This window comes from Haliotis asinina, chromosome 9 (assembly GCF_037392515.1).
Source record: "Haliotis asinina isolate JCU_RB_2024 chromosome 9, JCU_Hal_asi_v2, whole genome shotgun sequence".
NCBI lineage: Eukaryota > Metazoa > Mollusca > Gastropoda > Lepetellida > Haliotidae > Haliotis > Haliotis asinina.
In genome coordinates this window covers 59,232,592-59,252,936 of record NC_090288.1, presented here as the reverse complement: position 1 = coordinate 59,252,936, position 20,345 = coordinate 59,232,592, and the positions used below count along the sequence as shown (strand labels likewise).

Genomic DNA, 20,345 nt, shown 5'->3' with positions numbered 1-20,345 from the left:
GAATCCTCGCACAGGGCTAACTGACGCGCTGTTCTTTTGACGTGTCAGCCCCCTACATTAAGACAAACGTTACTAGAAAAACAAGTGATGAACAGTTTTGTGACAGTTTATGTTTGGGTTAAATATCTTCTCTAGATCATTTTAATTACATCTGTGATTCTCTTAAACCATTCAAGGCAATATGACCGTCTCATTTCTGCTACCAACAAAAGTATAGATCAGTACATTCATCTGAAGCTGACTAGTCATACGACATTCCATGATTGCATTGTGGGAATGTAAACATTGCAAACATTACAGTGTCTCTGTAAAATTTTGAGTCGAACTATGAGACATTTAATCCTTCAGAAAACACAAACATAGTGTTTCCACCAGTGACATTAGCTATGTGATGTAACTGCAAACCAAGAAACGGGATGCAACGAAGCAGTTTACTGTGGGAGGCTGTACGAGGTGATGGCAACTGACATCCATCTTGATGTTGGTTACATTGTGACGCAGTTCAAAAAAGTTCGATTATGAGGCAACAGACTGGAATGGTGCAGTGACGTCAACACATTGTGACGTAATGCAAAAGGAGCACATTATCATCTGATAAAGTATTATAGGCACCTTTGATCTTTCACCGAAGCATCTTAGAATGTATGATGATGGTTGCAGCAATCCTAATGCCAAGGTTGCTTTATACGATGGCACCCTGTTCAAATTCTTTGCATTGAACCTGTTAGTTAGAATCAGTAAAGTCAACCAATTTCATAAACAGTCTCATCTTTTCTGTGTTTTATAACATTTTCATCAGTTAAACAAGATAATTTTTACTGATTATAATTATTAGTAATATTACTGAAATATCATGTTTGAACATGTTATGCAGCAAAGGAACACATGAAACTGCCTTTATCACATTCAGTAACGGTCACCTAGCTAGTAGTTCAGAGTAAGAACACGTAATCATGATGATTAACATACTAAGTATTATTTACAAACCTTTAGCAATAGCATGCATTAGAATATAAGGCTGAGGAACCTGTCATTTTTTTTATCTATATCATACTAAATCTTTCCTCTTTATTTAATGTCTGACTTTGAACCTGCTTGACCAATCAAGACAATTTGAAAAAAATGTATCACTATGGCTGATCATCACGATAATGTTCATATGCTTGCATAGAATATGTAGAAGTTGTCATACATGTGTGTGTATGGATGGTAAATGTTATGTATTAGGAATAATTTCTAAATAAACAATATGTTCATCAACTCTTACACATATTCTTGTTGAGGCGGCGGGGTAGCCTAATGGTTCAAGCATCCGTTCATCATCATGATCATGTCATGAGACATGATATTGCTGGAATATTTCCAAAAGTGGCACAAAACTAAGCTCACTCACTCACTCATGTATACTTGTAGTTTGTGCCATGGAAGAAGAAATACCACATGTTGAAGAAGGGCTGTGGAAATATTCTGACTGAAATAAAAGGGATAATGGCCGATGCTGGAATGTCTCTGCCTTCAATGTATCTTAAAGGATTGATACGGTTGGTATTGATAAGATAGGATGTGTCTGAGCTATTGTGATCTTAATTTCTTATGATTCAAGACTATAGTAGTATGGAGGATTCCAAAGTTCAGTTTCAGTCTTTAAAGGATTTCATTCATGTATTCCCTGTATGTAATTAATGGTATGAAGAGGAAAGAAAGCAAGTTTCTGTCTCTGTTCTGTTTCTGTCCGGAGGCCCAGTGTTGGTTGTTACTCTATCAGGCAATCAGTTTCAAATATGTGCAGGCCCTTGTGGGATTCAGTAAATTATCTGTCTTTATTTATAACTGGAATCTTTCTCATGTTTTCTTTTTCTTTCTGATCCATGATCCATCTTTTCCACTTCAGGTGTTTAAGAGCTTTGCTCGTAGGAATGTCTTTAACCGTCTTTAGTAAATTTATACAAATGCCTCTCTGCGCCATTAGATTTGCTATTTGATTTTGTAGAAATAGTGTGAAACTGTGTACAGTATAGTCAAGTTTGTTGTTATTGGTTTGACTAAATGGTCCCGTAGATTTTAATGCCTGCAGGCAGCAGCAGGCTCTGATGGCCAACTGGCAAACTGAAGTATTGCAGACACTGTCCCAGATATCTGTGTGTCAGAATCTTCAACATTAGGGAGACATCACTATCAATAATGCATGTAATCAATGATGTCTGTAAATATCACTGACAATACAGTTATGAACAGTACTAGATTGGCTGAAACAAAGGCATTATTGCCAGTATCATATGTAAATTGTGTTATGTAAGTGGTGCTTGACTCAGTACATTCAATCCATGGTCTTAGGTTAGGTTAGGTTTGGTTTCAATACGCTCATCAAATATGTGATGCTGGTTCTTCAGGCACATGAAGGACTTCAAGCCTGTGACAGCCAACAACATGACTAAGTGCCTCAAGGCACATCCCAAATATGGTTGGGCCACTGCACTCATCATGGAAAGACTTCCTGAATGTATGGAACGTGAGGTAACTATCTTCTTCTTGTGTAATATATCATCCTGCAATATTATCCCCTTGTCGTGCCTCACATACAAATGATGTTTTCTAACTGGAGCACTCCTGTTATTTTCAATGTACTCCATTTCTTACAAGCAAGTAACATTTCTGTGTACCCTGCATGGAATACTGAACTCATTTTGTATTTTGTGGTAGTAATTCTCTTTCTCAAATAACATTGAATGATGTATGATGTGTGGAAATTACGTTTTGGAAATGCAAATCAATGGAAGGGAGATAACTCTAACTCTATTTTTCTTGTCCTCTTCAAAATCTAGCGTCAGCTGAAAAAAAGTTTTGTACCCATGCCTCAAACCATTTTAAAATTAATGTTGAAGTGTTCGATAAAACAAATGCGTTGTTCACTCACCCTTTGGCCTCAGGGAACATAAACAGACATTGGGGGAACTTCAACCCATAGTCCCTTCATGACCAATTAACAACTTACACTGTACATGATTCAGTACTGTTCCTGATTCAGCATTGTTCATGATGAATACATGACACGTTTCATGGATAGCAACTTCATTTTGTTGTTTATCACAACATTTCAGAGCTAATTTTTGAATGAATGTTGAGTCAGTGCACAGAGAATATATGTTGAAGAATATGTTTATACATCACAAGGTGGGACAGTGATGATAAAGAATAAAACATTATAATAAACATGATGAAGAATAAAAAGAAAATGAGTTATGCATTCATGTTTATCCAACTTCGAAATGCCTTTCTAGAACTTGCATTTTTCATTATCACTGTTTTTTGCCCCATGTATGTGATATGTCTGTCTGTATGTTACAGGAAGCCAACCCTTGGTGTGTGGTTACTGCGTTGGTTGTTATCTCAGACAGTCTAGCTGATATACAGGCTATCATAGAAGTACTGACAGTCAGCCTCTCTCAGTGTACGTCCATGGAGGTCCTCGAGTGTCTATACTGTATTGCAACCTTCCTCTATACCTTCCGGCTCAAGGCTGGGGCTGATGTGTGGAGTGGGTGAGTAAGTCAAGGCTGGGGCTGATGTGTGGAGCGGATGAGTATGTCAAGGCTGGTTCTGATGTGTGGAGTGGGTGAGTTAAGGTGGGGCTGATGTGTGGAGTGGGTGAGTCAGTCAAGTCAGGGGCTGATGTGTGGAGTGGGTGAATTAAGGCAGGGGATGATGTGTGGAGTGGGTGAGTCAGTGAAGGCTTGGGCTGACGTGGGGAGTGAGTGAGTTAAGGCTGGTTGTGATGGAGTTCCTCGAGTGTCTATACTGTATTGCAACCTTCCTCTATACCTTCTGGCTCAAGGCTGGGGCTGATGTGTGGAGTGGGTGAGTTAAGGCTAGGGCTCATGTGTGCAATGGGTGAGTCAGTGAAGCCTGGGCCTGATGTGTGGAGTGGGTGAGTTAAGGCTGGGGCTGATGTGTGGAGTGGGTGAGTCAGTCAAGGCAGGGGCTGATGTGTGGAGTGGGTGAATTAAGGCAGGGGATGATGTGTGGAGTGGGTGAGTCAGTGAAGGCTTGGGCTAACGTGGGGAGTGAGTGAGTTAAGGCTGGTTGTGATGGAGGTCCTCGAGTGTCTATACTGTATTGCAACCTTCCTCTATACCTTCTGGCTCAAGGCTTGGGCTGACGTGTGGAGTGTGTGAGTTAAGGCTAGTTCTGATGTGTGGAGTGGGTGAGTAAGTCAAGGGTGTGGCTGATGTGTGGAGTGGATTAGTAAGTCAAGGCTGGTTCAGATGTGTGGAGTGGATTAGTAAGTCAAGGCTGGGGCAGATGTGTGGAGTAGGTGAGTTAAGGCTGATCCTGAAGTGTGGAGTGGGTTGAGTCAGTCAAGGCAGGGGCTGAGATGTGTGGAGTGGGTGAGTTAATCAAGGGGCTGATGTGTGGAGTTGGTGAGTTAAGGCTGGTTGTGATGTGTGGAGTGGGTGAGTAAGTCAACGTTGATGTGTGGAATGGGTCATAAGAAGATTTTTTACCAACATATGTTAAACCAATTTATGGTATTAGTAATAGTTCTGAATTGTCTTTCAAACTAGTGCCAATATTAACACTGACTTTTTTTCTTCTTTAGTTGTGAAGGTACTTGCTCTCTTTCAGTATGCACTATCGAGTGTTCTATGCCCTGTATCTGTACGAGAATGCCTCAGTGACAAGCCATGGCATGCTTCAAGAGTCCATGACATCAGCCAACAGCGGTCAGCAGACCATCGTTAAGTATAGGTGTGCATTCTTTATATGTTTACCTCTAGTTAAAGCGGACTAACAGTAGTAAGTATTGACCAGTACAAGGGAAAATAATCTGGGTTTATCATCACAAGATGCTTTGTATTGTTACATCACATATGATGGTGGTTGAGATTGTAAGCAATAATGTTAACATGATCAACATGATAAACTTACTGAATCACCTAAGTAAATGGGATTGACTCTCCAGTCCATTTATTACTTCTTGTGACGTTATCTGAGTTGTGTACATGTGAATATATACCTGTATCTGCATGGGTGTAACTGTCGCTACAATAACTTTCCAGCCGAGGGGACACACAAGTGCGTCTGACTCATGAACAACTGAGAATTGTCAAGCATTCCCCTCAAAATGGCGACTGTGTCAAGATTGTAGCCTTTGCAGGTGTGTGCTCTCATACATTACAGAAAACCTGGATCTATCCTAGGGAAGCAATACATACAGTGTCAACAGTCCATCATGTAAACAAATGGAGATGATTAATGCCAATTTGCAGGTTGTATGTTTGACTTTTATGTTTGTTAGGTTGTCTCTTCTATGCAGACAGCCAAGAGTCCATCTGTTACAGTTTGGATGGGAAGGCTGACAGACTTCAAGGAGCATTGGTTTTGTCAAAACAATACAGTCTTTGTTAAGATGGACTAACATTACTAGTTTCAGACCTGCCTTGTCACTGACGTTTCTACTGGTAATTGCTTCAGTTCATGTGTGACACGTTTCCTTGCCAAGAGTCAACAAGGTTTCGCTGTTTACCTCTTTGGATGCTTCTAAGAAATATAATTACAGTTGAACCCTGTTTATCCAGACGTTTTGGTTTGACTCAAAAATCGTCTGGATCAAACATGCAAAACGTGAAAATTAAGCGAAAGCAAACACATTTTCATGTACGTATCAGTGAATCATCATAACATATAAGTGCACCGATAATACATGTTCATGGAAGGCGGAACGCAGGTTACCATTTGTCCGGTTGTCTCGGACGTAATCATGTAGCATGTGGAGTTTAGAAGTAAGTTAGAAGAAAAAGGTAAATCGATGACAAGAAGTTTCCATTTTGCCAGTTGCATATTCTTTTTTTAATTTTAAATGCCCTAAAAACATATGACATCGTGTCGAACTTATGCCATCTACAGAAAGTAAACTTCCAGATGGGAATCACATGACTTAGATCATGTGGGAGGCTATTTTTAACTTGCATCACGACAGATGGCAGGGTCGGTTTATAAGTGTTATATAGAGTACAAATCACAGTGTAGTTTACCTTAATCCAACGTAACATATGTTTTCATAACTGATGAGATGTTCTCACACGCGCCAAATCCTAATGAGTAACCATGGTGACATGCGTCACTTGTGTTTTGATGCCTAATTAATCAATTCACACCAAATGCCTTCCGATAGATTAAGAATGAAATCACATAGTCATGCAGTAAATGGTATTGACGTGATACACATGCACGTTGCACAGATCTCTCCGTCCGGATAACTGGATAATTTTTCAATGGAAAAGTATGGGAAAGATTTGAAAATTCGCCATTCGGGTCTGGAAGGTCAGGGTCCGGTTAAGGGAATACAATTAATGAATGTAAGTTTCGTTTCACATAAAAATCGTCTGGAAGGTGGGGTTTCTGGATATGTGGGGTCGGAGTAAACGGGGTTCAACTGTACATACACCCTCATTACGTATTACTGTATCACTTACTCACTGTGGAGATATTTTTATTGAAGGTACTGGCAAGACAACAACTCTTGTTCGATTCACCCAGCTGAGACCTGACAAGAAATTCCTTCTGGTTGTCTACAACAAGTCAGTATATACGTTCAATCAAACACCCTGTACAGCAGAGCGAGATTTACTGCTTTATTAAAAATGATACCCACTAACTTTGTCATATTAGTCTTTATTCTGACTCACGTGCTTCTGTCTTACTTAACTTAAAGTATAGTGGTAACAATCTGTGTTGTACTTCCCATGAACAGTAGAAACATTTTGGCGGGAAAAGTTTAGAATTGGCCTTCAGCAACCCAAACATGTTGCAAGAGGTTTTGGGATTGGATGGTCAGGTTGACACATTATTGTATCCCAGCCACATAGATTGATGCTCATTCTGTTGATCCCAGGATTGTCTGGTCCAGACTTGCTGATATGCCATTTACAGACCACTGACATATAGACAGAATACTGCTCAGTACATCATTTAACACCAAACAAAAAACGAAAGCAAAATAAAAACCTTTATGATATGTGCATTAATTAATGCAGCTTAATAACATGTGATGATAATTATTTTTCCTTTTCCTACTCATGCTTATTATGCTTATCTCCTCCCGGTATGCGAAGATAGTGGAACATTGAAATCCCTTGAAGTTCCCTTCTAATTGAAGTGAACATGCAATACTCGCACCTCTTGGGAGCCTCCCCTTCCCACCACTATGGTCACATGACCAACCCTGCTTTTCACTCTCTTAGTCATCGTCTGACGAGGAAGTTGGGTTCCAAAACGGCGATAATTTTTGTTTTGTTTTAATTTCGGTCCTATAATGTAATATATGTTTTATTTGATTTTTGGATTCTAATTATTATCCTTTTGGGTTTTTTTACATGATTTTTTCAACTTGGACTTATGGTTTGGCATGAAATGCATGTCGACCTGTTTTTGTGTAAATGACTCTTTATCCAATGATCCAGTCGATCTCAAATTTTTGCAAGTGGATGTTTTTGTCAGACAACCTAATCACGTTGTAAATCACTGATTTTATGCATTTGTATGAAAGAATCTGTCTAAGTGTCAAAAACATAAATAACAGAACGCAGACTACTTGCAGAGGGAGGGAGCCAACGACCTTCAAAGCCTGCAGTAGGTCCGTCGGATGATGAAGAAAACAATTATATGCATCTCCTGTTCATGGAAATCATTGCCATCGGCTGTATCCTCACATTGCTGTATGGATGATGTTCCTTCCATCAACTCACTGAGTACTCTCTCACAGATCACGTTGCAGGTGCAAGTATTCCCTGTCTGCATACCCCGCTTGTTTGAGACGCCATCATTGTTTGTCATCTTCATCGGATACGAACTCATGTAGCAAAGTGTGGAAGCACTCACGGAAAGGTTGTCATTCCAGGTATGCTTACAGACATGAGGACCACAATGACACTTGCTATATGGACATTGTGTCTCACTTATGCAGACACTCATGGAAGGACGGAGATGGACACTGCCAATCTCCATCACCAAAAGAAGCCCCTTTCTTAGACTTTCTTACATTATGGATCACGCCTTTGCGGAAGGAGGCAGATGGATCTTTGGGTGACGGCTTTACTAAACCGTTGTATAGAGCTCCCTGGTCAGCATCCGTCACCAAATCCATTACTTAGGACTCCATTGAAGTAATGATGATAAAGTCCATTGACACTTTGACTACTGTCCTCAAGCAGACTTCTCAGTGTTACTTCAACAAGTCAAAGTACTCTGGGGTTCAGAGAGCGACAGACAAGAAGTACAATGCTCACGATGGCTCTTTTTGTTGCTAAACTGGAGGAAACAAGTGCGCTCATGGGACAGAACACCCTGCCGGGAGCGCTAAAGGAGGAAATCACTGAAGATGAGGTTCGGAATGACTGGAGCCTTCCAACCCCGTCTGTTCCCATACAACCTTCACATGTGGGTGGACGCATACAATGCTACTGAAGGAATTAAGGACATCTGATCGATGATTACATCATGAGCATCCTACAACACGACTACAAGATCCCACTACAGGCAATACCACCACTCACAAGAGACCCACACTCTTCACGTACTCCAGGGATCAATGAGACAAACCAGCTGGTGACATGTTATCTCTTCTAGAGTTCTAGAGAATGGTGCAGTGGAAAAACTACACCTGAATTGACTAACACCAGGATTCTACTCTCCAATATTTCTGGTACCTGAGAAAAACTCTACAGAAAAGTTTTGACTTACATACAACATGAAGGAGTTCAACAAGGATTATCTACCGTAGCCAGAACTGTTAAGAATGATCCATCCACCACAACTGCGGCATGTCATCCGTCCAGTGGATTATCTAGCCAGTATTCATAGATGCCTACCTGCACATTCTGGTACATCTGGATTCCTGGAAATATCTGCACCTCCTATTCAACTGTCAGCACTACCAATGGATGGTTCTTCCGTCAGCCCCATGGCTATTTACTCGGGTCACCAAGCCAATACTCACCTATCCATATCGGCAGGGACTTTGCAGTGCTTTTTACCTGAGCGAGAGCATTCAAGCCCATCAGGAGAGAAGTCTACTCAGACTACAGTTAAGCTGCTAACTCAACTCAAATGGCTTGTGAATCGACTGAAATCGGAATTAGAGCCTCGCCAAGATTCTCAATTCCTCAGGATTCTATTCATCACTCTGTGTTACCACATCATCGTCCCAGAGGATCGGTGGGTCAAAATTCAGGCTATCATAGAACAAACTCTACTCTCTCCATTACCTCTCTCTCTTAGCATAGGCAACAGATGCTCTCCGCATCTTGTGGGACGGACTGAAAGCTTATGTGTTTCCCCTTCCATTACTACCGAAAGTCATTGGGAAGATAAAACAGATGATGCTGATAAAACTGACTTTGGTCATGCATTACTGACCTTCGAGAGATTGGTCTCCCAGTAGTCATCGAGGAACTAGGACAACCAACACTGCAACTACCAGAGTTGGAGAACCTACTGGGCCATCTGCATACGAAGCCAACACATGGCAATCCTACACCTCCAACTTCACGTATGGATCATATCAAAGCCTGCTTGACATATTGAGGATATTCTACTGGAGTGGTGAAGGCAGTCACCCTAGCTCTACGTAGCTCTACCCACATGTTATATGATGATAAATGGATGCGATTTGAAACATATGCCAAAAAGAAAGACTTTGCTGCAATGATGGCCATAAATCCTCAAATAGCGGACTACTCATACTAGAGGATTGAAAGGTTCTACACTCTTGACATATTTGGCAGCACTCAGCTCTGTGATCACCATGAAAACAGGGATCAAGCTGACTGAAGTACCTGAACTACTTGCCTTACTATGCTCGTTCAAGCTGGCAGATCAACACCGCAGATTTAAGGCTCCAGCTTTGGACTTATATGTCATACTACATTACCTCAACTAGTGATGTCGAGCCATTGGACTGGACATTGCTTGAATTATTGACACAGAAAACGCAATTTCCATTCGCCCTAGCTACAGTGTCACAGATGTCAGAAATACGTGCTCTGGACTTGGAAATGGAATTCAGTATTTTACGGGACATTGCTGGCATTCAGTTCCAACAGTTCCACAAAGGCACTGAGTTTTGACACTCTGTGGAGTATGATGGTTGAGAGTCCATGCACACGTCTTGAGCATGAATGATTATGACCCTGTACTCATAATGAAGATACTTGTACATGAAGAAGGGTCACGACTGGCCTTGTTTGGAAATCTTGACATATTCTTACATTAGACACTAGCAGGACACTAGCTGATCTGTATATAATCACATTCCAGTCAACCAATGCTTCAAGAGAAGATAAGTTCTACTGGATGTGATCCCCAACATCACACAGATGAATACTGGAAGAACAATACCAAACTATCACCGTTGTATTTCCTGAAAGGGGGAAAGTATTGGAAGTACATATATGGCAGTCAACAGAATCCAGTGAGGCCTGACCCACCGTGGTCTGTCAGATTCTGTAAGCATAATAAGCATGAGTCAGGATAAGGAAAAACATGTAATTTTCTGAACAAAATTGATATTTTATACTTATGATGCATGGCATCAAGCCCTCCCAACTGCCTGTCTCAGGCACACTGAATTCCCAGTAATCCTCATGTTGGGCTTATGAGATTCGGAGAGAGTGGCAAGCATGGCTGGTCATGCGACCACAATGGCAGGAAGTGGGGTCCTGATGGGTGAGTGTATTGTACGTCCACTTCAGTTAGAAGGGAACTTCAAGGGATTTTAAGTGGAGATAATCAGAATGAGCATGAGTCAGGATAAGTTTAAAATATCAGTTTTATTCAGAAAGTTACATATTGTCAGTAATAGCCATTCCTTGGAAAAATGATGTTATGGTAAGTGAATTCCTCTGCCTGAGGAGCATACACCAAGAAAGTCTGAAGTGTATAATATTGATGTGTTGAATGCTGTGTTTTCTGATAACGCTGCTTATGTGCCTTATTCCATGGCTGTGTATGGCTATGTATTCCAAGTAATGATGTTTCAGGTCAGTTCGGGAACATGCACAGAAGACGTTCCCTCACAATGTCACCTGTAAAACAGGTCATGCCTTGGCCTTTGCCTCTGTTGGACGCAGGTAGGACTCTTGCTGTTGAAGCTGAGAGTGGCCATACTTCAACTCATAAACTCATAAACAACTTAAAGCAGGTGCAGACCTTGAAGCAGTATAAGTGTTGACTCAGAGCCTAATGTGTGTCACGAAATCAGTATAAGTGTTGACTCAGAACCTAATGTGTGTCACGAAATCAGTATAAGTGTTGACTCAGAGCCTAATGTGTGTTACGAAATCAGTATAAGTGTTGACTCAGAGCCTAATGTGTGTTACGAAATCAGTATAAGTGCTGACCCAAGACCCTAATGTGTGTCACAAAACCAGTATAAGTGCTGACCCAAGAGCCTAATGTGTGTCACAAAACCAGTATAAGTGCTGACCCAAGAGCCTAATGTGTGTCACTAAATCAGTATAAGTGTTGCCTCAGAGCCTAATGTGTGTTACGAAACCAGTATAAGTGCTGACCCAAGAGCCTAATGTGTGTCACTAAATCAGTATAAGTGTTGCCTCAGAGCCTAATGTGTGTTACGAAATCAGTATAAGTGCTGACCCAAGACCCTAATGTGTGTTACGAAACCAGTATAAGTGCTGACCCATGAGTCTAATGTGTGTCACTAAATCAGTATATGCAAATCCTATAGTTTGGCATGAAGTGCATGTGGACCCGGTTAAATAACTCTTCATCCAATGATCCAATCGATCTCAAACTTTCAAGTGGATGTTTAGTCAGACAAATTAATCACATTAATCAATCAGTCACTCATTTTATGCATGTGTATGAAAGAAACTGTCTATGTAACTGTCAACATAATAAACAAATGAGACTGCTTCCCTGCTCTGATTGCATGAGCAGCAGACCAGAGCTGACATGAGATCACAAGATGATAACGAAAGAGCCAATCTGTCATGTTCTTTGATATACTTTCTGTATAATTTGTTAAGTTCAGAAGGACATTATGTGAGATGTATGAAAACATTCTTTGAAATTTGGGACATTTCTTTTATCATGTCATTCTTTGAAGTGTTTGACAGTTCTTTGATTAAAGTCTTCTTTGAAGAGAGTGACCTTTTTTCTATGCATTATTGACAGATATGCTGCACGGAAGAAGCTGAGAAATCTGAAGGTGTACGACATATCCCAGATCCTTCCCTCCAGAAAGGGAGACAACCTGTTTGTTAGAGCAAAGTTTGTTATGGAGACAATTAACAACTTCTGTAGCTCTGACAATGACAACATCACCAGCGCTCATGTTCCTGACTCGAGGACTGATGACAGTGGCGGGGTAGTGTCTATAGACCATGCTACCAAGATGGTGAGTGAGATTATGTGGGTACCATAGTTACCCTAAACACTGGATAAGTGTTCTCACTTTTGAGTTCTACAAGAGATTCTACTCTCTATTTTCTTTAGGAGCTCAGATCTAATAGGTGCCCCTAACCAACCTCCAACTACAACCAGCCTTTTCTGTAATAGCAATGAATTGTCAGTTCTTTTTTAGTAGTGTACTGCAAATGAAGGTAGAGAAGGGATGCATATTACATACATGTAGAAAAGTCTATAGTTTTTAGAAGACTGAAACCATATTACAAGCATGTTAGCATTACAAGCAACAGATCAGCAAACTGTACTGGAGTGCATCCTGAGTGAGCGGCTTTTTTTGCCGCTGTTAGCAATATTCCAGCAACATGAGGGCAGGGGACACCAGAAATGGGCTTCACACATTGTACCCATGTCGGGAATCAAACCTGGATCTTCTGAGTGCTGAGCAAACACTTTAACCACCTGACAACCTCAGAATGCCCACAACATGATGTCACCTTATATTGGTTTATATTACAGTGAAAGCTGTCTAAACTGGCATTTGTCTAATCCAGCAAGTTGTCAACACTGGCATAAAATCCAAGTCCCTTTGGTGGCTTGTACATTTATCACCAGTTCTGCAATCTGGCACATTGCCTAAAGCAGACTATTTCCTCAGTCCCAATGAATGCCAGATTAGACAGCTTCCACTGTACTTAGATTGATTGATTAATTGTTCAATTTAATGTTTGATTTAGTGTTTCCTTATTCTTTCACGTGTATTGTAGCTCATTTTGAATATGTCACTTCTGTCTGTTTCTGTCCTCGATATCTCCAGGGCATACATTTCAATGAATCTCTACAATGGATGCATCTAAAGCTCAGCCAGATGATTTCATTGCCTCACTCGGCTGACGTTTTATGTAATCAGGTGTCTTACTCTAGGAAGTTGTGTGTACCAATGAGAACTCACCTTTGCTTCTTAAATTATCTAACCAGTTAAGCTTGGCAACACAAATGATGCAGACGTACAGTCATGCCCCGTTTATCTGAATCTCAGATATCCAGAAAACTCACTTTTCAAATGAAAATTCCTAAAAATCTATTCCCAACATAGTTGTAAAATTACTCATTTATTCAGAAATCTGGTTTCCGTAACCGGACAGTCAATTTCCCATACAAAACGCTAAATTATATGTATTTTTGTCTCTTATATCCACATGGCTAAGCACATGACAGTATTTTTACACTCACAAATACCAGTTGGCCTTGTGTCTCCTAACATGAAAGAAGACAACAGTCTTTGAAGTCTTGAGAAGATTAACTACCTGTAATTAGCAAGATGACACTGAGTTATTTTTGAGGCGTGCCAATTTGCCCTTCGATGACAGAGTGTTATTTGAAAAAGCATGTACTTTTGGTAGTAGCATGGGTATCACAGACTTCGCTTATTCTCATGGCTAGTTGACACGGTTTAAAGGGGCACTGATGCGGAGCAATTTCTGTGGACTGGTTTGAACTTTTGTTATTGTTTTTGTCCTGTGAGTGCCCGGATAATATCCCAGAATTCGTGACTGGTTTGTGACCTCTGCTGCGCAGTCCGTATGCGCAATTGATAGTTTAATTATAGACAGATCAACTAAGGTGAAGTCATTTTTACTTCATTACAAATGTATTATGAAAACAAATGAAACACTTTGAAGGTTAATCATCTGTCAGTGGTAGAAATGGTAAAAAACTATTAGGATGGAAAAATAACGAAGCCAATGTACGTCTCTATATTTTGTCTCATAACCCTAATTAGTTTATTGTCATATTTGTCTGATTTTGAAAATTAATAAGAGAACACATGGTCTGCTTATACTTACAGTAAATTTCAAACATGACTGTAATATTTAAACATTGTGTAGACTGCCAGTGTGGATCCCATTTCACACACACGATCTAGTGTGTGTTTTCTGTCATATAGATTCTGCTGAATGCTACAACAAATAAATTAAAACAAAATGCAAATAATGACTGTAAAACAGACTAATTTTATAGCAACAGTGTCAGGCTACTACCTTGTTCAGGAATGTATCCATCAATATCCACATAAAAGAATGATATTCCAAGCTGGTAAATAATCCTGCTCTGTGTCATGTTTCTTATGACAGTCTAATTTGCAAAAAAGTAACACATCGTTTCACGTCCTTCACACTGGTGAAAACCTGATAAACCTCTCATTGGTCACTCAAGATAGCACACCTGGCAACTAATTGTACGATGTCTGCCATTCTAAGTAATTTAGTTAACCAATAATGAGCCATCAATCAATTAACACAGTGGTGGTTAATTCTTTCAAGGGAAGATGTTGTTTTTTCATAGGCACTTTACGACAAGGTGTAGTCAGTATAGATTCGTAAATCTACACACATAAACACTGCCTTTTGACAAATCAGCTGTAGAAGATAAAAGTAATTAATCAATCAGTGTGTTATCGGTTAATCCTTTGATCAATGTTTGTTTTTGTAACTCAGCTGATAAACCCTCTTGCGTCACTTGCATGCACATATTACATAACATACAATACATTTTCTACTACAGACCTTAATTTATAATGTTGAGTATTTACTCCAGACAGGAGAAATGCCAAATGGGAACCTTTGTTGAGTAACCTGAGTAGTGTTAGCACTAATTATGCCTGTTATGAATTTATTAACTGACCACGAAGAGAATGATGACAAATAGCACATGTAGGTTTACACCATCAAACACGAGTTTGTAGAGGATGTAATCTCCGTGTCGCATGCAGCCTGAAAACACTTATGTGCCGAAACTGTTTTGAGGATACAAACAACCTTTTGCAGCTGCGACTGCAATCTTTGTTGACACTGGCAAGCTTGGTTGTTTTGGTGGCTTAGCTGATTGGCTACTGTGAAAATGAGGAGACAGCAAACCGCGAGCAGCAAATTTTCGAGCCAAGCTGGAGATGTCATCTTGGATATGGTGAATATTTATCAGACATTTATGGAGGATGGTCTGTCCTGTTTTTTTATGAAAGTGGTGATGTTTACAGAGGTATGTGGGAGATGGTCTGTAGTGGTTTATCATGAAAGTTGTGATGTTTACAGAGGTATGTGGGAGATGGTCTGTCATGGTTTATCATGAAAGTGTTGATGTTTACAGAGATATGTGGAAGATGCTGAGTATCTGTGGAAGAGAATGAAGGACTTTGACAACACTCGGGTGGGGATGACACATGACGGATATCTCAAGTTGTATCAGCTGTATCGACCCAAACTCCCTGAGTATGACATGATCCTCATTGACGAGGCTCAGGATTTGACACCAGGTTTAACATTTTCCCTGACAGTTTTGTTATCAACAGTTATTTATGTTTGGATGTCATAACAGAAATACAGTTGCCTTAAGATTAATTGACTTATTTAGATGTAATTTTTTGAGAGACACAGTAACTGAAACCCTTGTGTAGAATGTTTTTCAGTGTTATCAATGTAATGTTTAGATTTGAATAATGTATTTCTCCTCTTTGTCATGATTACAGCTGTTATTAGTATCATGATGAATCAAGACCAGGCAAAGATTCTGGTGGGAGACCCGCATCAACAAATATACTCCTTCCGTGGGGCAGTCAATGCTATGCAACAGATCACTGCATCACACACATTCTACCTTACCCAGGTAAATCATCTGATATCTGTTATCACACACATTCCAGCTTATTCCGGTAAATCAGCTGATAGCTGCATCACACACATTCCAGCTTATTCCGGTAAATCAGCTGATAACTGTTATCACACACATTCCAGCTTATTCCGGTAAATCAGCTGATAACTGTTATCACACACATTCCAGCTTATTCCGGTAAATCAGCTGATAGCTGCATCACACACATTCCACCTTCCTCAGGTAAGTCAGCTGATAACTGCATCACACACATTCCACCATGCTCAGGTAAATCAGCTGATAACTGCATCACACACATTCCACCTTATTCCAGTAAATCAGCTGACAGGTGCATCACACACATTCCACCTTGCTCAGGTAAATCAGCTGATAACTGCATCACACACATTCCACCTTACCCATTTAAATCAGCTGATAACTGCATCACACACATTCCACGTTACTCAGGTAAATTAGCTGATAGCTGCATCACACACATTCCACCTTCCTCAGGTAAATCTGCTAATAACAGCATCAGACACATTCCACCTTTTTAAACTAATGTTTAGTGCACTAAGTGAATTACGGTTTTTAGTCTTTCAGATTTGGTCCTGAGATAGCCCAGGTTGCTGCTAGCTGTCTGGAGGTGTTCAAGGGTGTGAGACAGAAGACCATTGTGGGCCACGGCAAGCCAGGTACATTTATGCTGTACATTGTCACAAGTTCATCACAAGACCGAAATGAAAGACAACCTTTCAGTTATTACATACAGAAAGTATCAGTAAGCTATAACAGGATACATTACAGAATGTTTCAATGTAATAGTTACAGTCAGACTGAAGATTGCAATGGGTTCCAAGGGCAGTTAGTTCTAAGTGGATATCTGACTTCCATGGTACATATGTATGAGCGGCTTGGCCTCTATCACATGCATTTCAAAGTTAAGAGCTGGCGGGCTACTTATATGATAGATTGAATGCTCTAATTCCTGTACTGTTTTTGCCAGTGTACATCCTTTCAGGACTCGAGAATATTCCAAGAATATGCATTATTATTGTAGTATATTTTACCCAACCATGCCAATTTAGAGACAGCTGTAACCAAGGTAAACTAATCTTGTTTCAAAGGTCACATCCATGGGGAGAAGGTGGGACAGATAGCGATCATCTCCCGACTCAACTTCACCGTATTCAGTGAAGCTGTAACCAAGTGCTGCTACTCACAAAATCAGTACAAGGTGGCATTTGTCGGGGTGAGCAGATTTCTGGTACAGATTTACATCCCACTCTCATTTAGGATATGTCAAATTTTACCTTATCCTAACTCATGCTAATCGTTTATCTCCTCTTCCCTGGCGAAGGTAGTGGAACACCTGAAATCCCTTGAAGTTCCCTTCTAAACAGAAGCTGACGTAAAATACACTCACCCATGTGTAGCCTCTCTTTTCCCGCGCCAAGGTCATGGGACCAGCCATGCTTGTCACTCTCTCCTTATCACCCGATGAGGGCGGCGGGAGTTACCTGGAGTCTCCACCACGGCGATAAGTTTTTCAAGTATTTCGGTCCTTTAACTATATTTATGTCATATGCGGTATTTGGTTATGTATATATATCACATTTTGTTTATTCGCGATTATTGTGTGTTGATATAGCACGTATTTCATCAACCAAGACTTAGTCTCGGTTGAAGGAAATCATGTTCACAGTGTAAATTACGCCTGTCAGCGGTTGACACACTTTTAGTTTCGCCGGCATGTAAGCCCTTATGTTCTTCCACTATTTGCTGTGAATTTTGCAGAAATGTATCTGTTTCAGAAGTTATTGTATAAATTCGTTCTTTTCACAGGCATGCGGGGGACAGGCAACGTCGACTTTCATTAGTCATGTCTAATCGGATGATTTAGCTTCGGTAACCGTTTTTGATTTACTGCTGAGTTTCATTCCAGTTACGAGTCAGGCGTGTCCCCAGAAGAGTACTTCATTGGGAACGGGGCCGTCGGAGCCTAAGAAGCCTAGATCATATCTACATGCTTCAACTGCGTAGACAGTTGCTCCTAGATCGGCCCCCATCAGGATCGTCAGACAACGTAGACATAGTCAGCAATCAGCCTTGGTCATCACAACAGACATCTCTACGAGTCAACCGTGACTGCACTCAACGCAGCCATTTGACACAGACACCTACATGAGCTTGGAGGTCATGTTGAAGAACAACAAAGACTACAATCTTCAACAACGACTGAGCACTCAATTAGATCTGCACTCTCTCTAGAGGATGAAAAGGAGGCGTATGCACGCACATGCTCAGTCCTTATCATCCACTTACTTTGAGTGAGTGCACCCACATGGGTGAGTGCACTCACAGGTCTACTTGTCAATGAAGAGGATCTTCATCAGTCTCCCCAGATCCAGTCTGGACAGAGACATCCACCTAGGTCGAGTGAGTGCATTCACAGTAGTGAGGAGTCACGCTTGCTTGAGTGCACTCGCACCAGTGAGGATTCCCACTCGCATGTGTGTACTCGCGGGTTTACTTGTCAGCGCAGAAGTTCTTCGTCACTCTTCCCAGTCCAGAGAGTGCAGAGAGAGGAGGTCAAACATTGAAGATTAGGGTCTGAACAACTGAAGTCTTCTACCTTCAGCCATTCCCATTCTCAACGACGAATACATGATGAAGATTCTTCGAGACCACTACAAGATACAACTGCAAACTACACCTTCGATCATAAGAGATGATGGTATTATTTTAGGGGAAAGAATTCTGACACATCTACCTTGAAGAGAGCCTGTCTACATCAGTTTCAAGTGGTGGAAGTTTCTTCACGTGCTTTACTCATCTAGACACTCATCGCCAAACAGCATGGTTACGGACAAGCCTGAGTGCTAGAAAGGGTATCACTGTTTGAACAAGATGTCACGATGATCAGTTGACTGCAACACCAGTGATGTCTACAACCTGATTGGTCCCAGAGAAACAACACCCTCCTGGTGACATCACGTCTTCAATCTGATTGGTCCCCGAGAGACAATGCCCTGCTGCTGACGTCATGTCTTCAATCTGATTGGTCCCCGAGAGACAACACCCTGCACAGAATGTGATGTTATTGTCCCAGTGTCTGGAAGTTGTTTCCTTGAAGCTTTCAGACTTGCAACAATGGAAAGATGTCAATTACACACTAGATTAGCAGTCTACAGCGTCATTTAATTCTCCAGACGGCATAGAGGTCTTCTAACAGCAGATCCAGCGTTGCCTATCAGGAGATCTGCAGCAATGAATGATTGGACAGGCAACCATCTATAAATAGACTTCTTCCGCTTGTCAACTCGCTCCTAATGAGCAGGGTTGAGGATCTGAAGACGAAGAATGACATATCTTCACGGCATACAAGCTCATCGTGAGAGAAGTCAACTCAGTCTTCACTATCAGGCTACTAACTCAGCTCGGATGACTTGTGAATCTGAATTCCTTGGGATTGGATTCATCTTGTACGTTGAAATATATCGCTATCCCAGAGTTTCAGTGGGTCAAAGGTCAAACCAACGTCAGAAACTTCTTCTCTCTCCGTTAACACTATGACAGTGACAATGTCTACTCGGTCTGCTCACGTCAGCTCAGTACATGACCAGACAAAGACGCCTACAGCTACGTCTATGACAGCGATTCCTGAGTCACGGTTTCAAGTCTTGACCGGTTTACGATGCTGGACATCTGAGATTATACCCGCTCTGCAGAAACATCTAAGTTACAGTCGGCATTCAACAACCATCTCTTTGTAGACACATCTCTCAAAGAATGAGGTGCCCATTTGAACAGCGCAGGAATCTGAAAGAAGGAAGATTGCCATCTCTACTACACCTGACGTTTCATCTCTTCAACATGGTCGACAATCTGATTCTCCAAATAAAAGCATGTCTCATACCAAGAGTCTGCAACATCATGGCAGACGCCTTATCTCGTCCTCTTTGTCCTTCACCAACAGAGTGGATCCTGCATCGAGAGGCGTTTCAACTAATCAGCCAGACATTCAGATCACCACACATTCGTGTTTTCAAACTCCAGCGCTGCTACCAAAAGACATCGAAAGAATAAAACAGACCAGGTGGCTACAACTGACTTTGGTCACGCCTTACTGGCTTACTTAACGTGTGGAACGTATAAAAAATCTGTTTAAAATACAGAGGATACTCAACGAACGCAGCGAAAGCAGTTACCATAGCCTTACGGAAATTCACTGGCACCCTTTATGATGACAAGTGGAAGCGGTTTGAGACATA

The 20,345-nt window shown here is 41.0% G+C and overlaps 1 protein-coding gene across 3 annotated transcripts in view; it reads left to right on the top strand.

Annotated features, from left to right (window-relative positions):
• The window catches only part of LOC137296049 (F-box DNA helicase 1-like), a 59,746-nt gene that overhangs the window by 2,064 nt on the left and 37,337 nt on the right, over positions 1-20,345 (top strand). The window contains exons 2-13 of one of the 3 annotated variants that reach the window (XM_067827695.1): positions 1,414-1,541; positions 2,391-2,514; positions 3,346-3,539; positions 4,624-4,746; positions 5,058-5,155; positions 6,500-6,578; positions 11,037-11,126; positions 12,193-12,415; positions 15,571-15,736; positions 15,950-16,086; positions 16,667-16,766; positions 17,199-17,323. In XM_067827695.1, the coding sequence (XP_067683796.1) occupies positions 1,414-1,541; positions 2,391-2,514; positions 3,346-3,539; positions 4,624-4,746; positions 5,058-5,155; positions 6,500-6,578; positions 11,037-11,126; positions 12,193-12,415; positions 15,571-15,736; positions 15,950-16,086; positions 16,667-16,766; positions 17,199-17,323 (1,587 nt within the window). Of the gene's footprint in view, positions 1-1,413; positions 1,542-2,390; positions 2,515-3,345; positions 3,540-3,719; positions 3,856-4,623; positions 4,747-5,057; positions 5,156-6,499; positions 6,579-11,036; positions 11,127-12,192; positions 12,416-15,570; positions 15,737-15,949; positions 16,087-16,666; positions 16,767-17,198; positions 17,324-20,345 lie in introns of those variants that run through there. The other 2 variants (XM_067827697.1, XM_067827696.1) reach the window with 2 other exon arrangements.